Consider the following 22,973-nt stretch of genomic DNA (forward strand, 5'->3'; position numbering starts at 1 on the left):
CCGTAAATACAGGTGAAGCTTTGCTTGCTCTCTGCTCAGTTCCTGCTGTGCATCCCGGTTCCTAAGTAGTTTCATGGAAGACAATTTATCCAGGAGGGTGGAGGAGGGAGGAGCAAGTGGGAAAGGAGGTGGAGCTCAGGCAGTGATGTGCAGCCCAGTTCCTAACAGGCCATGGACTGCTTGGCCCAGGGGTTGGGGACCACAGTCCTATGCCTTCCCCAATGCCTCACACCGTGTTAGGTCTGTCTGGATGTTCCCTCATCCCCCAGTTCCCAGTGTCAACAATGAGTACTGGCACTAAGTCCAGCCGATGATGGGCTGATCACAAACACAGAACAATTTTATACAAATGGTGTATCACATAAAAGAAAGAATGAGAGTAAAGAAGGAAGCTACACAAAGTGAAAATATGTTCCAGAGAGAGTAGAACGAGTCAGTGTCCACAAATTGAGAAAGGCCCTGAAGTCTGGGCACACACTGCCTTTTATAAGCTCTCTGGTTTGTTCTGCCTTTCCTCTGGCAGGATTGGTTGTCATTTCCCGCCTTTTGAGGTGATTGACAGATTGGGGGTCATATAACAGGTTAGTTATGTAACAGTTTCCCTTTCTGCGCATGCTCTTCCCCAGAATCCTTCACTAAGCTCCACCCGTGTTATGCTAATTAGATGTTAATGAGCTGTAGGTGAGTTAAAGTTTGCTAACTTTGTATATTCCCACCACGGAACAGTTCTGCAATTTATTTCCTAGCTACAATTTGGTTCCCACTCTCCACCCTGAGCCACTTCCTTGCCACCTGTTCACCCCCACCAGACCTAACGACCAGAGTCCATGTAAACCTTAATTCCTACCCTGACCATTTTTAAAAATGCATTTCACCCAGCACTGTATCTTCCTAGCCTCTGACTTTCCTTACCCTTGTCAAATATGTTAATATTGACACAGCACTGTCCCTCCATCAGCATGTAGCAGGTATTTATTATGATCCTGCATGCTAGACTTTGGGTAGACCTTAGGTGCATTCCCTCTGTCCCTTCACTCGTAGTCCCCAATAATAATTCCTATCCTTCCCCTATCTGCACTATTTCAAACTTTCCCCAGTAAACAACCTCTCTGAATTGACTCAGCTTTGGAACTCCCCTTTTCCCCTGCCTAGATACCCTTCCCTTAGACAGGGCTTCAATTAGGATAGTTTCAGACGCAAGTAACCAAAAAAAGAAAAAAATCTAATTAACGGAAGGTTAAACCACAAAGACATAATTTATCGTTAACAAAAAGTCTAGAGGTAAGTGGCCCCAAGCAGTTTATTGACTCAAAGTTATCAGTATTACAGAGTACAGTTGCTGGGATTCACAAGATTGCTACCATAGCACCAAGCAATACTTCTTCCCGCTGATATACTCAGCACAAAGGAAAGGGAGGCAGAAAGTACCTCCCCCCAAATGTTTTCTCTGTTAACAAGGGAAAAAATGTTTCTCACATACTCTCAAGAGGCTTACCTTCCATTCCATTGCCATAACTGGAACCAAACCCACCCTTTTCCCACCACCAAAGAAGAATGAGATTAATGTCACTCGCTTTATGAGCTACAGGTTCTCTCCTGCACCAAAAGGCAGGCCTCACTTTCCTGAGACCGCTGCTGCCTGTCCAATACTCCAGCAAAAGCAAAGTTCGCTTAGCAAAAAGGCAGAGAGGCAACAGCTGTTAGGTAGATGAATAGCTACATCTGCCGCAAAGCCGTCTGAGCCTCCAGGAGCAGAAATCGGCCCCACGCCAGCCAGAGTCGTATTTGGCTCAGTTACTTTCCATCACTTTGTCACATAGGGTGCTCAGTTGCATTTCAAATGGATGAAAGGCTTAAAGATGCCCTGAAGAGGATAGCAAAAAACAAGAACAATGTTTTAGTGCCCAGGTATAGGGGTGAAGAGTGAGGGGTGGGGGTGAAGGGTAGGAGAGGGGTGTGTGCAGTAAGAGGTATTAGGGTTGGATGCAGTAAGCATGAGTCACACTGATCTCTCAAAGACTGAATTTTTATTTTTTTTTTTTATTTTTTTTTGAGACAGAGTGTCACTTTGTTGCCCGGGCTAGAGTGAGTGCCGTGGCGTCAGCCTAGCTCACAGCAACCTCAAACTCCTGGGCTTAAGCAATCCTACTGCCTCAGCCTCCCGAGTAGCTGGGACTACAGGCATGCGCCACCATGCCCGGCTAATTTTTTCTATATATATTTTTAGTTGTCCAGATAATTTATTTCTATTTTTAGTAGAGACGGGGTCTCGCTCAGGCTGGTCTCGAACTCCTGACCTCGAGCAATCCACCCGCCTTGGCCTCCCAGAGGGCTAGGATTACAGGCGTGAGCCACCGCACCCGGCCAAGACTGAATTTTTAAAAACTGAACAAAAGTACATAACACATAACTGATATATAATAATTACTACTCGTGTTTCTAAAAAATCATATATGGTATACACAGTGGTATATGAAATGATGGTTATTTTAAGGAAAAACTTCATAAGGATAGTAAATTTTCAAAGGGAGTCTGAAGGAAGGAAACAATAAATAAGAAAATGAGTTAGGAGGGAACCCAGGAAGGGGGCTGAACTGAAATAAGAAATACCCAGTAAAGACTGTGGTTTTTTTACTCCTTCCATTTTTCCTCCTTAATTGCATTATCTTTCACACCTAGCAACCTCTGGTATTCTCTGCCAAACTTATTTTACAAATAGTCAATGCAACACTACCTGCATTCCTTACTTCCTAGTGGATGCCCAACCCTGGGCAATTTAGCTTTTACCCTCATCATTCTACTAGACAAAAGTAGAAAAGGAAGTGCCCTTGAAAGTTACTGAGTCTACAAGCCATTTCTTCTCCTCCCACTCATCTATCTCGAAACATGGTACTTCATCCTAGTGATAAGACGTACAGAAGAAACTTCCTCTGGATGAAGGGAGATATCAGAAGAAATTCTGAGCTCTAAAAAAAATGCAAACCTTGTTGTATCCAAAACCATACTGTGAGTAATGTCTTTCTTCTCCATCCCCCAGTGCCAGTTTTGCTTATCAAAATTAGCCCAGTAGACTTTCACTTTCCCTAAATTGATGTGATTAGGAAAGCAGATTAACTCAGAAGAGTCTTCATGAAAAATAATAATAAAAATAGAAGAATACAAGACACAAGCCTGAGACCGAAAGAAATGCAGAGTATTAGTGTTCCTAGAGATTTGGCAAATCCGTCAAATTCTTGAGTTTCAGTTTTCCCACATTTAAAACTGGAAGGAGAAAGGGAGTTACAAGATCTCTGTACAATTTTTCTGCCCCAGAGCTTTATAATTTCATGAAAATTTTTGTCTCAAAAAAGTCACCAATGATGCTCTTGTTACATGAAGTATCTTTTAGTCTCTTTTCATTTTTTCTTTGCCTCTGCAGCATTTGGCACTCCTGACCACATTTTCTTCCTTCCCTTGACTTGAATGAAATGTGATTTCCTCAAGAGCAAGCAACACTTAAGACCACTGCATATGGTAGAGCAGGATGGTCATTGCCTAACCCACCACATCCAAAGAGCACTCTTGAAATCAAAGCCATCACATTTATGCATTCACTATAAAACTTTTCCACTGATCACTATAAGGATCTTGCCCTTTTGAAAAAGATAACCTTGTATAATTCACATAAAGGATCTCATAGACTGGCAGTAGCACAGGCAGCAAGGCTCATTCTTTCTTGTGCTTCTGCATCAGCAACTCATCTGTCACCTATTAGGTCACCAATGATGTATGTTTAGATAAATGAGAATGGAGAGTGTTAAGGAGTTATCGGAAATGAGGTTGCAATCATGAAAGCCTTATATGCTAGTCAATGAGTTCATATTTAATCTATTAAGCAAATAGGGTACCAATGAAACTATTTAAACAGAGCTTTTAAAATTTTGTTCAAAGTTATAATTTTAAGATTATAAACGAACTTGTGTGAAAAAAGTTGAAGGCAAGATAAAACCTTATGTCGGCTCTAACCGTTAGAAGGCCATTGTGATTGCCCCAGCAAGAGAATAAAACTCGGGAAGTGGTTGCAGAAGACAGAAAGGGAGAAAAGAAATGAAGCATTGCACCACGATTTTGAGCCTGAGTTTCCCTGAGAAACTGAGGGAAGCATGAACCATGGACAATTTTGGCAAAGTCAAGAGAAAGACCAAACACTGATGGAAACAGAATGAGTTCAGTCTTAACACAAGAATCAGGACTTGAAACTTCACCATCATCTTTGATTGTTTCCTCAACAAATGACCGGCATGTATTCAACTTGTTTTGAGCATTCATTTTTTCCAAATTAAAAACATGAAAAGACAAAGTGATGGTTCACATAAGCCTACTCTGTTAATTCTACCCTCCTCTCAATTTCATCGGCCATGGCACTGCTGGTCTCCCTACATTGAGTCTCATCCTCCACTGGTACATCTTACACAGCACTGCCAGTTATATCTTCCCAAAGCACAGACCTGATCATGTCTTTTCTTTTCTTGACAACTTTCATTTATTGCTGAAGAAAATATAGAGCCTTCCATGCCATGCCCCCTAAGTCTATTCTTCCTGCTTTATCTCATGCTTAGCGGAATGCTTTATACATATGCATTTGGGGGGGCTGTATAGAATGACTTGGCAAAGAACAATTATTATTGGCTAAAATATAAATCATTATGCTCCAGTCTGTAGTCCAAGAAGACATAATTTTCTTCAATCCCTTTTAGCATCTAATTGGGTAAAAGGGAAGACTCAGTTTTCTTATATCGGACCTTTAGATAATTTCATAGAGATTTATAAAGTTCCCAGAGTTTTGATCCAGGGATACTGTCAGTTTAAGACAAAGCATTCTTTCTACATCCTGGAACTGTTTATTACTCAGAATCTAAAGACAAATACTCATTAATCCCTCCCAATTATTCACATATGAATGTGCAATGCAGAGGCATTACAGATCAATGCCTCATCACTTAATCACTCATAAATGTTAAAACATTTAGCTCAAAAATAGATGATAACTCATAAAAGTTCTCTCCCTGTTTATTATTTCCAATCATTGAATTGTCTATGGCAGCAAATCCGTGACCCACTAGATCAGCTGGCTGGTATTTTTGGTTTTAATGTGAATTTTTCTCCTGACAATTTCTAAATGTATCTGCCAACTATGGGTGACTTAAAATTAGTAAGCATTAAGGAGCTAAATGAAGACCAATTCTTTACCCCCACATAGGAGGTGGTAAAAACTACGATTTAAAATGAAACATATTTCCTTTTATTTTCAGATTTCAGAAGCACAGGACAGATATAATGAATAAAAGATAAGTAAAATGACATTTGAGAAACACAAGGAGGAAAAGCAAAGATGACTTCCTGTGAATTGGTGAATTTGTTCTCAGTTCTCACACTAGCTTAGCTGGCTAATTGTGGCTAATCTAGTTGCATACAGCTTGTCTGTAACCAAAGCTGTTGGTTCCATCTACAACTTCATGGTCCCTGGGACCCAAAGTAATGCCATTTCCTCTATTTTTTTTCCTTTATAATTGGGTGTTGTTCCTCTGCCAGTGTTTTGGGGTGCCACAGGCCAGAGTAACTAAATATACTTCCCTCGTATATTTAGTACATTTACATGCCAAATAATTGCCTAACTTCCTCTTCTTTCTTTTGTTTGTAATTTGGGTGTGTCTTACTGTTCTTAGCAAATGCATTCCTAAAAAGTTTGTATATCAAATGTTTATAAATTTAGTTGTAGTAAAAATGTACTGTTGAGGTTACTGTTTAAGGAAATCATTGATAAAAGCTGTTATAAGATAAAAATCCTGAAAGTAACCTCTTAATTTCTCCCCTATAAAATCTGATTTCCACTTATTGAGTTACATAAAGTGGGATGTATCTAGAAACATTTTTGGTCTTTGGAGTAAACAAGCTGCAATGGACAGAATGTGTATGTCCCTCCAAAACTGATATGTTGAAATCCTAACAAGGTGGCAGTAATAGGAGGTAGGGCCCGCGGGATGAGTGCTGTCATCAAAGAGACCCCAGAGAACTGGTCACCCTGTCTGCCCTGTCTATGAGGAAGTGGGTCCTCACCAGACACCAATCCTTTGATCTCAGACTTTCAGCCTCTAGAACTGTGAGAAATAAATTTCTGGTTTTTGTACACCACCCAGTCTATGGCCATTTATTATAGCAATCTGAACTAAGACACAAACTTTCCAAATCTACTTTTACTTTGTTGGGTGGTTTTTTAAATCAAGACATTTTGAACATTGTTATTCTTTGGATACCTAAGTTCAGCTCACCACAGATGAAGGAGCCTTGACCTTTATCTTAGTCTCACTGCGTTTTCTTGGCATCAGCCCTCGGTATTCTACCTTTTGTTAAATTCATAGTGCCTGTTTATGAGTCATATCATTTTAAATGCATGACAGTTTCATCATCATTATCATAGTTTTTGCATGTAGAGTATAATTTAGGCTTTCTTTCACTTCACTGGAACCACCTGGTTCTAGAAACAATGAGACAAAGGTGTTTACATTGGATAGCACTCAAAGGATCACATGTCAGGGTCAAATTTTGTTTGTTGTTTTTTCATTCTTTTAGCATTTCTGGCGAGTGAGGTGTACAAGAACAAAGGAATACATTGTCTAACTGATGGGAGAGGGTAAGAAGAAAAATAACACTTTATTTAAGTTAAGTTATATATTAATAAATGTCAAAGTCCCAATTGTAAGGGAAAATGCCGTAAACAACCACTTGGTGTCACTGCTGTGTCTCGACTCCTGCTCTGGAGAAGAAAAGTTGGCTCCTTCCTAAGCCAGTCACTGGAAAAGAAAAACGAGAGGAATACAATTATACTCTATACTAGACATTTTGTAAAGGTAATGATGTTTCCATTTTAAATTGAGTTATTCCATCATGTTTCTTTTACTCGCTCTGCAGTAAAAGGGACTGAGCAGATACTACTGGACAAAGGCAAATATTTAATGCCCATTTCTGCCATCTCAAATGTAGACGTGGTTCAAAATTCATCTGGAGATCTTTTTAAAAACACAGATCACTGCACTCCACCCAGAACTGCAGAGCAGAATCTCTGGAGTAGGATACAAGCACTTCTATTTTCATAAGGTTCTCAATGTGATTCTGAAATTATCAATAGTTAGGTTTAGAAAACTCTATTCTACTTTGCCCTGTGCTTCTCCTAATTTATAATGTTAGAGAACTTAAGCTGACCTGACATTCTACATAATTCAACAATTTTATATTTCACATCTTCATATGTCATGCAAAATGAATTTTTTGCATCGTCCTCTCTCACTCAACCCTTCTTCCTTCATGTCACCTCTTTATTTTTCTCTTCTCTAAATATTATACAGTGTACACTCCCTTAATAGCAATAATTATAAGTTTTGCTTTACTTATATATTTTCCAATTGAAGGAAAGCTGAGCTGGTCCCACCTCCCTTTACTGTTTGGTCCTGTGTTCTAGGAGGAGCACTGTCTTACTTCCAGCATTATTCCTAATTAAAAATAAAAACAAAAAAATCTCCTTTTGTTAGCCAGTTGTATGCCTGATCTTATATAAGACATTTCACATACATACATTCTTTCACAAAACCCTATGTGAATAGTACCATTAACATACCTTTACAGATGACGAAATTGAAGCCAAAATATTTCCTCTCCACCCTTACAACTCAAAGTCGGAAATATTATTACTAACACAAATACCTTGTCTGGTTTTTGCTCTCCCCTCTAGATGCTGCTTTGTCTTATCAGAAATATCACCTTGCTACTGACCGATTTCTTAAGAGTCCAGTGCACAGACTTCAAAGAAACTTAGAGTAAAAGCTAAATATAAAAAGCTCTTCATGATGACATAATATGACTTCTTGATGAGTCATATTGTTTCTGGTTACTAGGGAAGAAAAGCCAATCGCAAACCACAGAACTGAGAGCCAACTGCTCTTCGATAATGCAGTAAACTTAGGACATTTCCCAAAATTTTGCTGGAAGTAAGGGAAAGAATATACCTTTGGGCAAAGAACCCAGTTAGTGACCCTCACTTTTGGTTGATAAATTGATGATGTTAATATATTTTTGGTTGATAAATCTGTGTTCTTTCAATAACAGTACATTTCAGCTCTTCTGTAGTAAACGTCAACAATCTCAAGTTTCTGGCTTGCTTTTAGACTTCAAAGGAGATTTATGACTAAAAACAGACTCACCTAACCAATCATTTGTGTAAGAAATACTGATTTGATTTGAGCATACTGCCTAATTCTGCCTTCTTCCTGACACAATAACTGGGAAGAATATCAAAGCAAAAATTGCATTGCTAAGTCTGATAATAGCCAAAATAATGATTATACTAGCACCAGATACTCGAAACACTGCCAACAGAAAGAAAACGGATATTGTTCATTTTGCTTACTTGAGTAAAATCAAAAAAGAAATTCTGAATCCCTGCCGAGTGCCAGGGCCCGTATCTGGTGATCATCCAACTGTGATACTTTTTTAATTGAGGTGAAATTCACATAAAATTAACAATTTTAAAGTGAACAATTCAGTGTCATTAATTATACTCACAATGTTGTACAACCACCACATCTAACTAGTTCCAAAGTATTTTCATCACCCCAAAAGGAAACCTATTCCCCAGTTCCTTCTCCCCCATCCCCTGGCAACCACCAATCTGCTCTCTGTGTCTATGGATTTACCTATCCTGGATATTTCATATACATGAAATCATATAATATGGGAACTTTTGTGTCTGGCTTATTCACTTAGTATAATGTTTTCAAGGTTCATCCATGTTATGGCATATATCAGTACTTTATTCCTTTTTATGGCTGAATAATATTCTAACACATATATATATCATAATTTATTTATTCATCTGTTGATGGATATTTGGATTATTTCCACCTTTTGGCTATTGTGAATAGTGCTGCTACGAACATGGGTGCACATATATTTATCAGTTTTCAATTCCTTTTGTTATATACCCACTACGGTCCATATGTTTGTGTGCCCTTAAAATTCATATGTGTGATAATCCCCTGTGCGATAGTATAAGAGGTAGTTGGAAAAGAAAGGAATAGCCTTTTCAGATAACATTGGCATTTGCTTTCATATTACATGAAAATTCAACAAATGGCAGAATCATAAAGGTTAGCTGGAATCTGAAACTATATTAATTATTTTTTCTTACTCAGTTATATTAAAATCCATTTGTCTATTTTGCACTTTGAATAGATCTTTCAACCACACATGATTGTAACATTACATAAATGTTGGTTCCTTAAATTATGTGTCTTCTCTCCATGTTGATACAGCTTACTATACAATAACAAAAAATCATATTTGTTAATATCACCATCAGTCTCATTAGAAAACTATGGGAAGCTAAGCTTTTTTTAATCTATTTATTTATTTATTTTATTTCAGCATATTAGGAATGTTTAGGTTGCATATATTGCCTTTGCCCTGCCTGAGTCAGAGCTTCAAGCGTGTCCGTCCCCAAGATGGTGTGCACTGCACCCGCTAGGTGTGAATATACCCAAGGGACGGATAGATATTGGTATGGTTTGTCCCCACAGAAACTCACATTGAAATTTGCCCACCAGCATGGCAGTGTTGGGAGGTGGGGCCTAGTGGAAGGTGCTTGGGGCATGCAAAAGGCTACTTTATGAACGGCTTGGTGCTGTTCTTGAGGTAGTTTGTTCTCATTCTTGAGAGATTAGATTGCTTCTCTCAGGAAGTAATGCCCCTGAGAGTGAGTTGTTAGAAAACCAGAACACCACTCAGGTTTCCCCTCCTCAAAAGTGTCTGGTTCCTCTTTGACCATCTCTGCCATGTTTTGATGCAACATGAAAGCCCTTGCCAGAAGCCAGGGCCATGCCCTTGGTCTTCTCAGCCTGCAGATCCATGAACTGAATAAACCTCTTTTCTTTATGGATTGCCCAGGTTCCAGGTAGTCTTTTATAGCAACCTAAAATGGACTAAGATACTTGTTTTCCAAAATTCTAATTTTTTACTTAAAAGCTTGAATCTTGTCATTTGCAACAAATACTTGTAGTTGGTATCCTTGAATTAGTATGCTTACTTCATTTATTTTCAAGAATATACCTGCCAATTACCTATGTCTCAATAATTATATTTTGTCAGTCATTCATACAAGTAAAAATTGATACCACATGAAAAAAGAGGCTGGTTTCACTCACAGCTCAAACAGTTGCACAATTGCTTTTCCTCAAGACAACCTTGATACTTCTATATACAAAAGAAGGTCTATTTTTTTTTTTTTTTGAGACAGAGTCTCTTTCTGTTGCCCAGGCTAGAGTGCCGTGGTGTCAACCTAGCTCAAAGCAACCTCAAACTCCTGGGCTCAGGTGATCCTCCTGCCTCAGCCTCCCGAGTAACTGGGACTACAGGCATGTGCCACCACACCCAGCTAATTTTTTCTATTTTTAGTTGTCTGGCTAATTTCTTTCTATTTTTAATAGAGACAGGGTCTCACTCTTGCTGAGGCTGGTCTTGAACTCCTGACCTGAAGGGATCTTCCTACCTTGGCCTCCCAGAGTGCTGAGATTATAGATGTGAGCCATTATGCCTGGCCTACAGCAGAAGGTCTTTATGTGTACTTTTTTTTTTTTTTTTTTTTTTGAGACAGGGACTCACTGTGTTGTCCAGGCTGGAGTACAATGTGTGATCAATCATAGTTCATGGCAACTTCAAACTCCTGAGCTCAAGCAATCCTCATGCCTCAGCCTCCCAAGTAACTAGGACTACAGGTGTGCCACCATACCCAGCTAGTTTTTATTTATTTCTTTTTTTCTTTCTTTCTTTTTATTTTCTTTTTTTTTTAGAGACTCAGATTCTCTCTATGTTGCCCAGGCTGGTTTTGAACTGCTGGCCTCAAGCAATCCTCCCACCTCAGCTTCCCAAAGTACTAGGATTATAGGCACGAGCTACCACCCAGCCTTTACATGTACTTCTAAATTTGTCATACAGAATTTTAAAAAGGTATACGCTCAACAGTCAAGATTTAATAAAATTAGTAGTTTTTACTTTTCCGTTGAGGACATTTCTAAATGAAACCAGTAGTTTCTTTTTTTACTGAAAGGATGTGGCAATGAAGAATACAATAACTGCTGGTCCATTTCAGGATGACTGCCTTGCAATTTTACCCACCATTGCTTGTCACTCTCAGTGCAAATGCCAACATAGTGAAAAAGGGATTATGACATTCCAATAATATTATGAAAATAGTTGTACTTTGCAGAACTCTCTGAAAGGGTCTCCGGAACCCCTAAGTGTTTGTGGACCATGCTTAAAAAAAAAATAATTTAAACTTATAGGCTGGCAGAGAAAAGTATACAGGAATAGCTTTTTAAGGACAGGGCTAGAAATTTGGGTTTCCCAAGCAAATTCATTGAAAAAGTGTCCCCTTTCAGTTAATTTACATACAGTACGTATACTCACAGTTCTTAGGTGTTGCAAGAGTTGCTTGTAGTAAGAGCCATGGGAGGCAGAGAAAAGAAAAGAAGCAGCCCTGACCTCCTAAACAATCGCTTTTCAAGGTTCTTTTGAATGGTGCGGAACATCCACGCTATACAACAGATGTTTCTGCTACCATTTGCCCTTCTGCATCTGGCTGAGAAAACACATGCTCTCAAGCTCTGAATTCTCTTTATGATCCCACAATTCCTACACGGCACCTGTGGCCTCTTAGTTTATCAACCACTTTCTTTTCTCTCCCAGGCCACTCCAGAGAGGATGAAGATCAGTATCTCAGACTCATACCTCTGAGCACTGTCACTCCCGAACACTTTCTATGACTCTCCACTGACTTCTGCAGTTTTCTCATAGGGTCCCTAGAGACATTTTTCCCTTTAAATAATATCCATATATATTCCTAAAGTTTGAGAAATGCTGCTGGATAAAGTCCAAAACCTTAACATTCAAGGCCTTTGGAGACTGGACTTCAGTGAAATTTCTTGCTTATGAACCACTAGGAAAAAGGATTTTTACATGTAGTTCCCAAAATGGGCTACTCATTAGAATCACCTTGAAAGCTTTTTCAAGCTACAAATTCCAGACCCCACCCCTTAGAGATTCTGATTTAATTGGTCTACAATGGAGCTCAGGAATCTGTAAAATTTTTTGAAGTTTCTTCTTTGATTCTAATGTTCAATGGAGCCTGAGAACACCAGGCTGTGTTATTCTAGTTAGACCGGTTTCCTTATCAGCTTTCCAACTATCACAATCTTCCACCTCCACATCTCTGCTGTCCACCAGCTTATACCCTATACCCACTTTCCACCTGATCAAATCCTACCCATTCTCAAGACCCAGCTCATTAAACACCCAACCAGTCTCTACAAATATCCTCCCCGACCACAACAACCTGATAGCAACCTCTTACTTCTGGGTCTTCAGAAATGCTGTGTATCTTTCCAATTTATTTGGCAGATCATCCTGTACCTTTCTTTATTGTTGCTTTGAATGATTTTTGACATGCTATTGTTGTTTAACTTTTGTCATATTTTTATTTTATAGGAAGACAGATTTTGTCTCCCTAACTACAAAGAGAGTTCCCCAGGGCAACAATGTGCCTTATTCTCTTTGGATGACAGGTTCCTAGCTATTGTGCTGCATGTTGCTGGCTTTGAAATAATCTGTTACTTTGATGGCACATATATAAAAGTTCTAAAACATGCAAGGTAAGATTTAACGTTCACATAGCGCTTTATGATTTATAAATAATTTTCACATCTGTGACTTCACTTGTTTGTCACATTAACTGTACTAAATGTATGCTGTATAGTATCCCTATCTTCCCAAGAAACTAAGGTTTAGATAAGTTTAACAACCTGACCAAGGTTAAACAAGTATTAAGTAGCGGAATAAAGGCTGGGCGCGGTGGCTCACGCCTGTAATCCTAGCACTCTGGGAGGCCGAGGCGGGTGGATTGCTCGAGGTCAGGAGTTCGAGACCAGCCTCAGCAAGACCCCATCTCTACTAAAAATAAAAAGAAATTATCTGCCCAACTAAAATATATACATAGAAAAAATTAGCCGGGCATGGTGGTGCATGCCTGTAGTCCCAGCTACTGGGGAGGCTGAGGCAGTAGGATCACTTAAGCCCAGGAGTTTGAGGTTGCTGTGAGCTAGGCTGATGCCATGGCACTCACTCTAGCCCGGGCAACACAGTGAGACTCTGTCTCAAAAAAAAAAAAAAGTAGCGGAATAAGAAAAATAATTCAGGTTTATCTAACCCCAGAGGTTATGCTTTGAACCATTATGCTGTATTTCTTTATATATCATGCATTTATTATTCATTTTAAATCCCTCAGTTTTTATTTTATGTTATATGTACAAGCAAACATAAAAGAGGCAACTTTCTTCAGGACACAAAGCTGAGGTCTTTAAAAATGTTATCTGATTCCCAGGAGGCCAAAGCAAATGGTTCTAAGAAGTTTAGGGAGTGGGACAAGGAGGAACCAGTGAAGTCAGTCTGCTAAGTAGAGGAAGCATGAATTGGACCTTAAAAGATGGGTAGAAATACGCTAGGTAGCCACTGAAAATAAAAGGAAGAGAGCACCAACAATTTAGGGTATGATAAGAATTTTGGCCTGGCCCTTCAGAATGTTTATGCTGAAGAGTTCCATAGTTCCATACTGTGAGATAAAATCAGCTTGGTAGGGTGAGGCCGAGGAAGAAGATCTTGGAATGCCAGGATAATTAATGCTGTTTTGATCCCTCAGGCAATGGAGAATTAATGGGGTCATTTCCTCATTTAAGTACTTTCCTGATAACATCCTTGAAATTTGGTTTATTGAGTCAATAACTGCCTTGTTATTCATGGCCCAAAAGCTTGATTTTTTTCCTGCTGAAATCCACAAAACTGAAATATTATCAGGGTTAATCAAAATACCTAGCAAATCATCTGAACCATTTTCAGAGGCGCTGTTGCCACAGTCAAAACTTCAAAAGAACTTTCTTACATCCTCTTCGTATCACAAGACAACCCTCTAGAATTCCTTCTTCACTGTGGTTCTATGGCCAAAGTATTTCTTCAAAAAGTGTCCTGCTACCGGAGATGGAACACTTTAAGCTTAAAATGAGCAGAACTGAACAGGTTCTAAATCTGAACTAGTTTAGTTCAATCCAGTGGTGTTACTGAGGAATTCCAGTTGTTGCAGTTGTTGCTCGAGCTGTACAGATAAAACAAGTGACCTCAGAGGTTCAGAATTATGCCTCGTCTAGACCTATCCCTGAAACCATGAAAACCCAAAGCTTTCCAAAAGGCCTTTGCCCCTTAGAGGATTGCCACAGAAGCCTGAATAAAAGGGGGTGGGGCTCAGGGAGATTTGCCAGAACTCAGCAGTGAGCTCAGGTTTCAGGTTCCAGGATCAAAACGAATTGTGAAAACAAGCAATTGCCTAACCTTACCTTCACCTAATACATTGTTATTCACAGCATTAAGTTAAAAAATAATAATAATGAAATAAAATAAATAAATCTCAGAATCTCATCTTTCATTATAAACCATCTTTCAGAAAAATAGAAAAAGATTTGTCCTCACATTTAAATCCTATTTAAAATGAGAGAAGTAGGCCGGTGCAGTGGCTCATGCCTGTAATCCTAGCACCCTGGGGGGCCAAGGCAGGAGGATTGCTTGAACTCAGGAGAACAGCCCGAGCAAGAGCGAGACCCTGTCTCTACTAAAAATATTAATAGAAAAAATTATCTGGGCATGGTAGCACATGCCTGTAATCACAGCTACTTGAGAGGCTGAGGCAGGAGGATTGCTTGAGCCCAGGAGTTTGAGGTTGCTGTGAGCTATCATGATGCCACTGCACTCTAGCGCCAGGGTGACAGAGTAAGACCTTGCCTCAAAAAAAAAAAAAAAGAAGAAGAAGAAGAAGAGAAAACTAAAATTAAAATATTTTTCTGTTATTTATTTAACAAATCTTGTGAGTGTGCTATATGTATGGATTCTAAGCACAACAGATGAATTGGTGAAAAAGACACAGTTTCTGCTTGTATGGATCTTACATTCTAGAACAAGAGATAACATGAACTTATATACCTCTGTAAACAAGAAAATTATCAGGCTGTGGTATATACTTTGCAGAGTGTGACAAGGTGGCAACTTCAGACTGGTTGGCCAGGGGAATTCTTTCTGAGGAAGAGATATTTAAACAAATCTAAATGATAGGAGGAAGTCAATTCCATGAAGATATGGGGAAAGCATATACCAGAAATAGGAAATAATTAATGCACAGGTATATTTCATGAAGAAATAAAAAAGGCCACCTCTGCCCCCCAACCTCACCTGGACAATTTTTAAATTAGGGTCTTACTGTAGACCTAATAAAAGACCACAGAACATAATGGGATGACAATGTAAAATAATGGGATTGAACTCATAAATTGCTCTTATTCTAAAATATAACAACTATAGTCCAAATGAATAGCACATTTTCCTTCTTATTATTGTAAAGGTGTCATGTATTTTTCTCTTACCATAAGTAGGAATATCACGATGAAAGTAAATTAATCAAAAGTCACTTTTGAGGTTCAATTGTGCATTTTATTAATATTGTTACTTTTTTTTTTTTTTTTTTTGAGACAGAGTCTCACTTTGTTGCCTGGGCTAAAGTAAATGCCGTGGCGTCAGCCTAGCTCACAGCAACCTCAAACTCCTGGGCTTAAGCAATCCTACTGCCTCAGCCTCCCGAGTAGCTGGGACTACAGGCATGCGCCACCATGCCCGGCTCATTTTTTTTTTCTATATATATTGTTAGTTGTCCAGATAATTTATTTCTATTTTTAGCAGAGACAGGGTCTCGCTCTTGCTGGTCTCGAAATCCTGACCTCGAGCGATCCAGCCGCCTCGGCCTCCCAGAGGGCTAGGATTACAGGCGTGAGCCACCGCACCCAGCCTGTTGTTACTTATTAATGAGTGTACTCTGAATTAAAATCCAGGAGGATGATTGTTCAAGCACCAGTGACATCACTTAGATGGACAAACTGGAACTCCACTGACTTTTTGAGCCAGCAGAGGACCAGCAGGGACTGCCTCTCATCCAGTGAAATATGTCATGACTTCTAAAGACATCTAAGGTTCCTCTGAATAGAGCTGAAGCTCCACTGATAGGCAGAGAACTACATTCCCAAACATAGCTAAACATGTGTAAATCAAGATTGCCTTCCTTTGGCTTATTTCCTCTAGCCGTCAAAAGGTAATAATTATCCTCCGAACCTCTGAGAGATATGCCAATTCTAAATAGTAATAATAGCTATCACTTATGGAGCACTAAGGTGTTAAGATGGTTTGCAAAGATGGCCACATATCTCCTCCCATCTCTATATGCATACTCCTATAATACAACTTTGTGCTTTTTCCCTTAAGAGGTGGTATCTCCTTCCCTGCCCCTTGAATCTGGGCTGGTCTTGTGACTTGCTATAACCAGTAGAATGTGGTCAAAATGACATTTTGGCCAGAGCCTAGACCTAAATAGGGCTATTGCTTCTGGTCTTGCTCTTAGAGTGCTGCTCAAGACCTCCTTGTAAAGAAGCCCAAATTAGCCTACTGAACATGAAAGGTCACATGGAAAGAGAAGCTCAATCATCCTAGCTGTTCCAGCCACACCAGCTACAGTCCTGGGCGTGACTGTCTTAGACTATTCAGGCCTAGCCAAGCCACCAGCTGACCTAGCCACATGAGTGAATTGAGATCAGACTCAAAAAAGAACTGGGTCAACCACAAAATCATGAAAAGGAAATTGTTTTCAAGCTCTTAAATGTTGGGATGGGTTTTTTTTTGGCAACTATAGATAACTGATACATTAAGTATTAACTAGGAGATCCAAGTGATTTATATTTCATATCTAGGTGAATCTTCTACCAACCCTATGAGGCCAATACTATTAATGACACATTACAAATAAAGAACTTAAAGCTCAGTGAATTTATGTAACTTGCCCAAGGTCACATAGCAAAGCAACCAATCAAACCCAGTTCTTTCTGGCCTCAAGAATATATTTATATCACTCTATCATTCTATGATGATGTTTTAAATTTGTGAAAGAAAAAAGGGGGGCCAGGCACAGTGACTCATGCCTTTAATCATAGCTCTTCTGGAGGCCAAGGTGGGAGGATTGCTTGAAGTCAGGAGTTCAAGACCAACCTGAGCAAGATTGAGACCCCATCTCTATAAAAAAAAAAAAGAAGAAAGAAAAATTAGCTGGGCATGGTAGTATGTGCCTATAGTCCCAGCTTCTCAGGAGGCTGAGGTGTGAGGATCACATGAGCCCAGGAGTTTGAGGTTGCAGTGAGCTATGATTATGCCACTGCACTCTAGCCTGGGCAACAGAGTGAGAAACCCTGTCTCAGAAAAAAAGAAAAGAAAAAAGGAAGTATGTCTGTGTGTAGATGGGGCTTTTAAAATCCAATCCATATTAATAGCGTTATTTTTCTATATGAAATATAATACTTTAGTTTTTAGAATTTCAAGGAAATAATAGTGTATACAGGAAAAAAAGGGAGACAAATTTAAAATGCAAATAATTTATTTGTGAATGAATATACAGGTATATCAATCAATAGCTTACATTCAGATAATATCCAAACAATTCAAAAAACATAGTGCAATAATTTTTAAACAATGCATGACACTGAGGTGTAAGATTCTCTACAAAGTTATAAAAATCCATCCTACTAAATTTCTCTGATACCTTCATAAACTTAAAAATCACTAAACATTGTGCTTCCATAGCCACCCAAGTCACTTTGGCATTTTGTTTCAAGCCAGGTGACTTCCTTCAGGATGGTTCCTTTTGCTTGGCTGCACCTGGGCCCACTCAGGCAAATTAATTAATTGAATACCTATAGGTGAGAGGTTACACTCGATCCACTATCTATTGAGCACCTGCTAGCTACCTCAGTGCTCAGTTCTATGGCAGACACAAGTGTGGACCATGGTCTCTAATAAAGCCAAGAATGTATGATAGGACTCAGGCCACGTTCCCTCCCTTCAGCTTCTCTGGACATCAGGTGAAAGATCTGACAACCATTAAGGTAGCAGCTGTGGTCATCCATCCAGAAGGTAATCACTTTAACTGATAGACCATGCTCAGACATGCCCATGAGTCATGATTAAAGGGACTGTTTCGAAGCCTTCCCGTGACTATGAGCAAATTGCTCATTGCCAGCCCTCAGAACTGCCCACCTGATTTCCACCTCCCACACCATACGGGGATTTTTTTAAAAGAATAGGTTTCACACACTCACAATATATCCAAAATTGCAGGCAAAATGAACATCTGAATTAGAGATGAATACCTTAACCCTCACAGCTGCTGAACGTCCCCATCAGAGAGTTGTTTACAGCACCTACATGCTCATAGCTTCTCTTTGTAATCCTGATCTGGTTTCATTATATGTGCCTAATGATAAAACTGCTACTGATTGCCTTGGCAACATATCTATTTGCTAAAAGAGGAAATAAATTCTGAGATTTATTTTAGATTTTCTGCCAGTTCCCTTATACTAATTTGGTAAATATTTCTAAAAAGCAATAGATATTAATAGCCTAGAAATAGTAGCAGAAGATATTTCATGTGAGTCGAACTTTATGAAGATGTTAGTTTATTTTTTTAATACAAATCAAAGAGTTTTGGTGCCATCAATGTTCTTTAATATTCTTCATTAAAATACTATTTCTGCACTAACACTGATACTATATTTAGTCTCCTAGTAATATTCTGAATTTTTGCATATTGGAATTTCCCACATAGGATTGTATATATGGTTAAGTAAAGATTACTCTGAGGAAGCCTTAACTGTAGATTTGAAAACAAATAATTAGTGCTTCAAGGCAATATAGTATGTAAATCAGATAAAAATGAAAGTTTAAAACACAAGAATCCTTTCTGAATCCTTATTGTAGGTTCACAGCAAAAGGAACTGTAGCCTTCTAATTTGGTTATCTGTTATTTACATTTCACTTCAACATTCCTCTGATTTTGTTTTATCAGATTCTGTTGGTAAATGAAAAACAAAGCAAATGGTCATGTTTTAAAAACTGAACACAAATACTAAAAGGTAGCAGATCACAGAACAGCCAAATACCACAAAAGGATTTATAGCATTTTATTTCCATGCTTCAATTTGCTGGCTAGAAGCTACCTCAGGATTTACCCACAATTTAGGAAGTTAGGTAGGCAGCTTTCCCAAGAAACAAGAAGAACCGTGACAGGGCCTGCATTCTGTTGGAATATAAGCATATCTAGACTACCTTTGGGGGCACAATGCCAGAGCACCAGAGTCTGCATAATTCCTTACCCTGTAATTAACTTTTGCAATAGTAGTCTCACCTCCAAAAGGATCCTTTTAAGGAGTTTATGTGTTTACCTTATTTTCAAAGGGATTGTTCTACTGAATCATTAAATTCTGTGAGTATTCAAAAACTAAGAACTTTATCTTGGTTTAGTTTGGTTTTTATTTACACGGAATATCACACAGCTAATTAGTAGACTACCTAGAATACATAATATCTATGTGACTTGTTAAAAGATAAGTTACCGAAAGAGTTTGAAAGCCTAATTATTACTAACAGTTGTGGAGCACTCATTATATGCCATGTAATGTTCTAAATGCTTTTATGCATGATTCATTCATTCATTCATTCATTCAATATATTGCTATTGTCTACCTATTCTAGGTCCTGGAGAACAGCGGTGAACAAAACAAAATCCTTGCTTTTGTGGTGTTTCTATTCCAGTAGGGAAACAACAATTAAATAAGTAAAACATAATGTATGTGTGATGAACATAAATGCTATGGAGAAAAATTAAGGAGAGAAGGGAGATAGTGAGTGACTGTGTGTGTGTGTGTGTGTGTGTGTGTGTGTGTGTGGGAAAGGGTCTCATTTAAATGATAGGTTGATATAAGCAGAGACTTGAAGGAAGTAAGGGGGTCCAAAACTAAATTTCTGGGGGAAGCTGAATGTTTCTTAAGTACTACTCATTGTTTAATCTTTACAACAACAACACTATGTGATAGATACTTTTATTGCTCCCATTTTACAGATAAGAAAATGTAAAGTGGTGTAAAAATATAAAAAAACTTAAGGGCACACTAATTACAAAGAGCAAGCTAAGGTTTGCATCTAGATCTTCCTCATTCACAAGTTATGCTTTTAATCACCTTTCTCTCATCAAATCATGCAACTATCCAATAACAAGATTTCTATGTGCCCAATTACTGGTACTTCCTCAATAGGATAATCAATTACAACATCACACTTCAAAAGAAAAAAATGGATTTGAGAGGAAAAAAGTATTTGAAATTTGGCTCATTAAAATAAATAAATGAGAAATATGCCTCTCCACTACCCTGGTAAGTGCTCTAGGTGGAGGCAGACCTGAACTTTAAGTCATGGTGCTCCAGGCACAAAAAATAAGGGTTGCCCCAGCTCACCCTGTAGGGGTAGATACTGAAATTGTCTTTCAAAGCAGCAGACTCTGATCTGCCGGAAGAGGCCATGAAAAGGGAAAGGAAGGAGGGACCAGGAATGGAGTTTGTTGTTGGAAGTCCTTATCCTCACTTCAGTTCCCCCCCTCTCTTTTAAATTAAATCTCAGCATTAGGGTTGGTTGTTTCTATCTGGCTACATAACTGAGCTTTACACAAGGCGTAATTTACCTCAAGAGTGGTCCTGCTGGGGTGGGAGGAATTGCTTCCAGAAACCTACCTCCATATGGCTCCCACTGAAGCACTACATTCCACAGGGCCTTAGCCATGTGGCCTGCTGACACGCGGTGGCAGAACTATCACCACTCTGTTGTCCAGGCTTTTAGTCTTTTGATTTCCTCCCCACTCCCTGGATGCTCATGTAAAAAGGGAGGCCAAATGCCTGTGCATGAAGTGTGTGTGTAAGGGCAGAAGGGTATTCGTAGCAAAATGGGGAAGAGGGAAGCCGTGTTCTCCAGCCACTCCAGACCTAGGAATAAGTAGGGTTTTGCAGCAATGGACTGATTTGAGGGAAAGTGAACATACAAACCCAAGCCATCAAAGGGAAGATTATCTTGCTGAATACCAGGGACAGATGGTTTTCTTTCTTCCTCTCAAGTTTAAAGAGGAAAATCGGGACAAGTGGCTTAGGCTGTAAACTTTAAGGTGAAGGATCCTTTCTGTTCAGCTTAGCCCTCAGGTTCTCAGTAGTCAACTGCGTGTGAAATATAATTAATAGCATGATAAATACAAGTTGTGGACGATTCGATTGAAAGTCGTAGGCCCCTTCCATGAGTCCCCCTACAAACAGTCTGTCATAAAGAGGACTTAATCAACGTTAGCAGGACTCTTAATAAGAAAGTATCACCTATTAAAACCCAGCTCTTCTCTAGCGCCTCTTGCTGGAGTTTCTCTGTGTGGGTGTGTTCGTAAGAGAGTGGGTGAGCACGCCTGCACTGGGTACAATTTGTGTATCTGCAACAGAAAACAGAAGCTCTCAATGAGGAAGAACATATGTTTCTGGGACTGCATCTGTGCAAAAAGTACACAGTCCTGAAGTTGTACTAAGAAACAAGCTCTTTTCAGAAGTCTTGTATTTCGCGCATGTCATCTTCCTGGCACATGTCCCTCATACTGCGAAGTATGAAAGCTTGACCTTTCTCACCCTCAGGTCTAAGAAAACCACAAAACGTTTCGACCAGTCCGACAGAGCCTGACTAACCAGACACACCACTCACTCGGGGATTCCAGAGGCGAACCTCAGTCCAGAAACAGAAGTGACTCCAGGGCGCACCTGGCTGGAGGGCAGCCCCTCCCGCAACAGAGCGGAAATCACATCCTTTCCGAGAGCCGGGCGGCGGCAGAGCAAGGCACCCGAGCGGGGCTCTGCCCTGCCAGGCCGCATCCGAGGTGCTTCCGACGACTCGTGCGACCCCGAGCGGACCGCGTACCTGTCCTCACTGCCCCGTGGGCGGGCCCAGCTCGCCAGGTGTCCGCGCGCAAACTGGGCCCCGCCCCCGCCGGCGGGCCTGAGTGCGCGTGCCCGGCCGCAGCCGCGCCCCCGCCCCCGGGGAGGCCGCGCTCCCCCGGGTCCGGGCCTCTCACCGGCGCGGGGGCGGGGCCGGGGGCGGGGCAGAGGGCGGGGCCGGTCTCGCGCTAGCGCCCCCGGCTCCGCAGCGGCTTCGCCCGCAGGTTCCGCGGCAGGCGAGCGGCTCGGTCGCCCCCACCGGCCCCATGGCAGACCCCGGCTCCTCAGCCGAGTACGGCTACATCCGGACCGTCCTGGGCCAGCAGATCCTGGGACAACTGGACAGCTCCAGCCTGGCTCTGCCCTCCGAGGCCAAGCTGAAGCTGGCGGGGAGCAGCGGCCGCAGCAGCCAGGCGGCCAAGAGCCTGCGGATCCAGGAGCAGGTGCAGCAGACCCTGGCCCGGAAGGGCCGGAGCTTCGTGGGCAACGGTGAGTGCAGCCCCGCCTCTCGCCCGCACCGCCCGACCCTGCCCCTGGCCCCTCTCCTGCCCCTCCTTCGCCCTCGTCGCCTGGCTCGCTGCGTTCCGGCGTGCAGGACCTGCTGTTCTGCCCACCTGTTGCTCGCAGTCCCTTTGTGTGACCTGTCCGCGCCGCTACACTCAGACCAGCTTTCTTGGGGAAAGCACTCTTTTAGCCATAACCTCTTACTCAGCTTTGTCATATACGTATATTAAATACACATATTACCTATGTTAAAGAATTTAGTCCAGAATTTCGCCCCTTTCTTTGCTTACTCCGCCCATGTCCACCCCCACCCTCACCGGTACCAGGGACTTACTCCCGGGGTTCAGAGAGTCTGTGAACACTTTGAGATTCCATGCAGAATTTTGTTGTACATGATCATTTTTCTGGGAGAAAGTGCCCTTAGATTTTATTAGATATTGCAAAGAGTCTATCACCTCCATAAATACT

The 22,973-nt window shown here is 40.5% G+C and overlaps 1 protein-coding gene across 1 annotated transcript in view; it reads left to right on the plus strand.

The window, feature by feature from the left end:
- Positions 1–22,159: 22,159 nt before the first annotated feature.
- The window catches only part of PKP2 (plakophilin 2), an 82,987-nt gene continuing 82,173 nt past the window's right edge, over positions 22,160–22,973 (plus strand). The window contains exon 1 of the mRNA XM_045554035.1: positions 22,160–22,490. Within this exon, the coding sequence (XP_045409991.1) occupies positions 22,268–22,490 (223 nt within the window). The 5' untranslated portion in view covers positions 22,160–22,267. The remainder of the gene's footprint in view (positions 22,491–22,973) is intronic.

This window comes from Lemur catta, chromosome 6 (assembly GCF_020740605.2).
Source record: "Lemur catta isolate mLemCat1 chromosome 6, mLemCat1.pri, whole genome shotgun sequence".
Classification (NCBI taxonomy): domain Eukaryota; kingdom Metazoa; phylum Chordata; class Mammalia; order Primates; family Lemuridae; genus Lemur; species Lemur catta.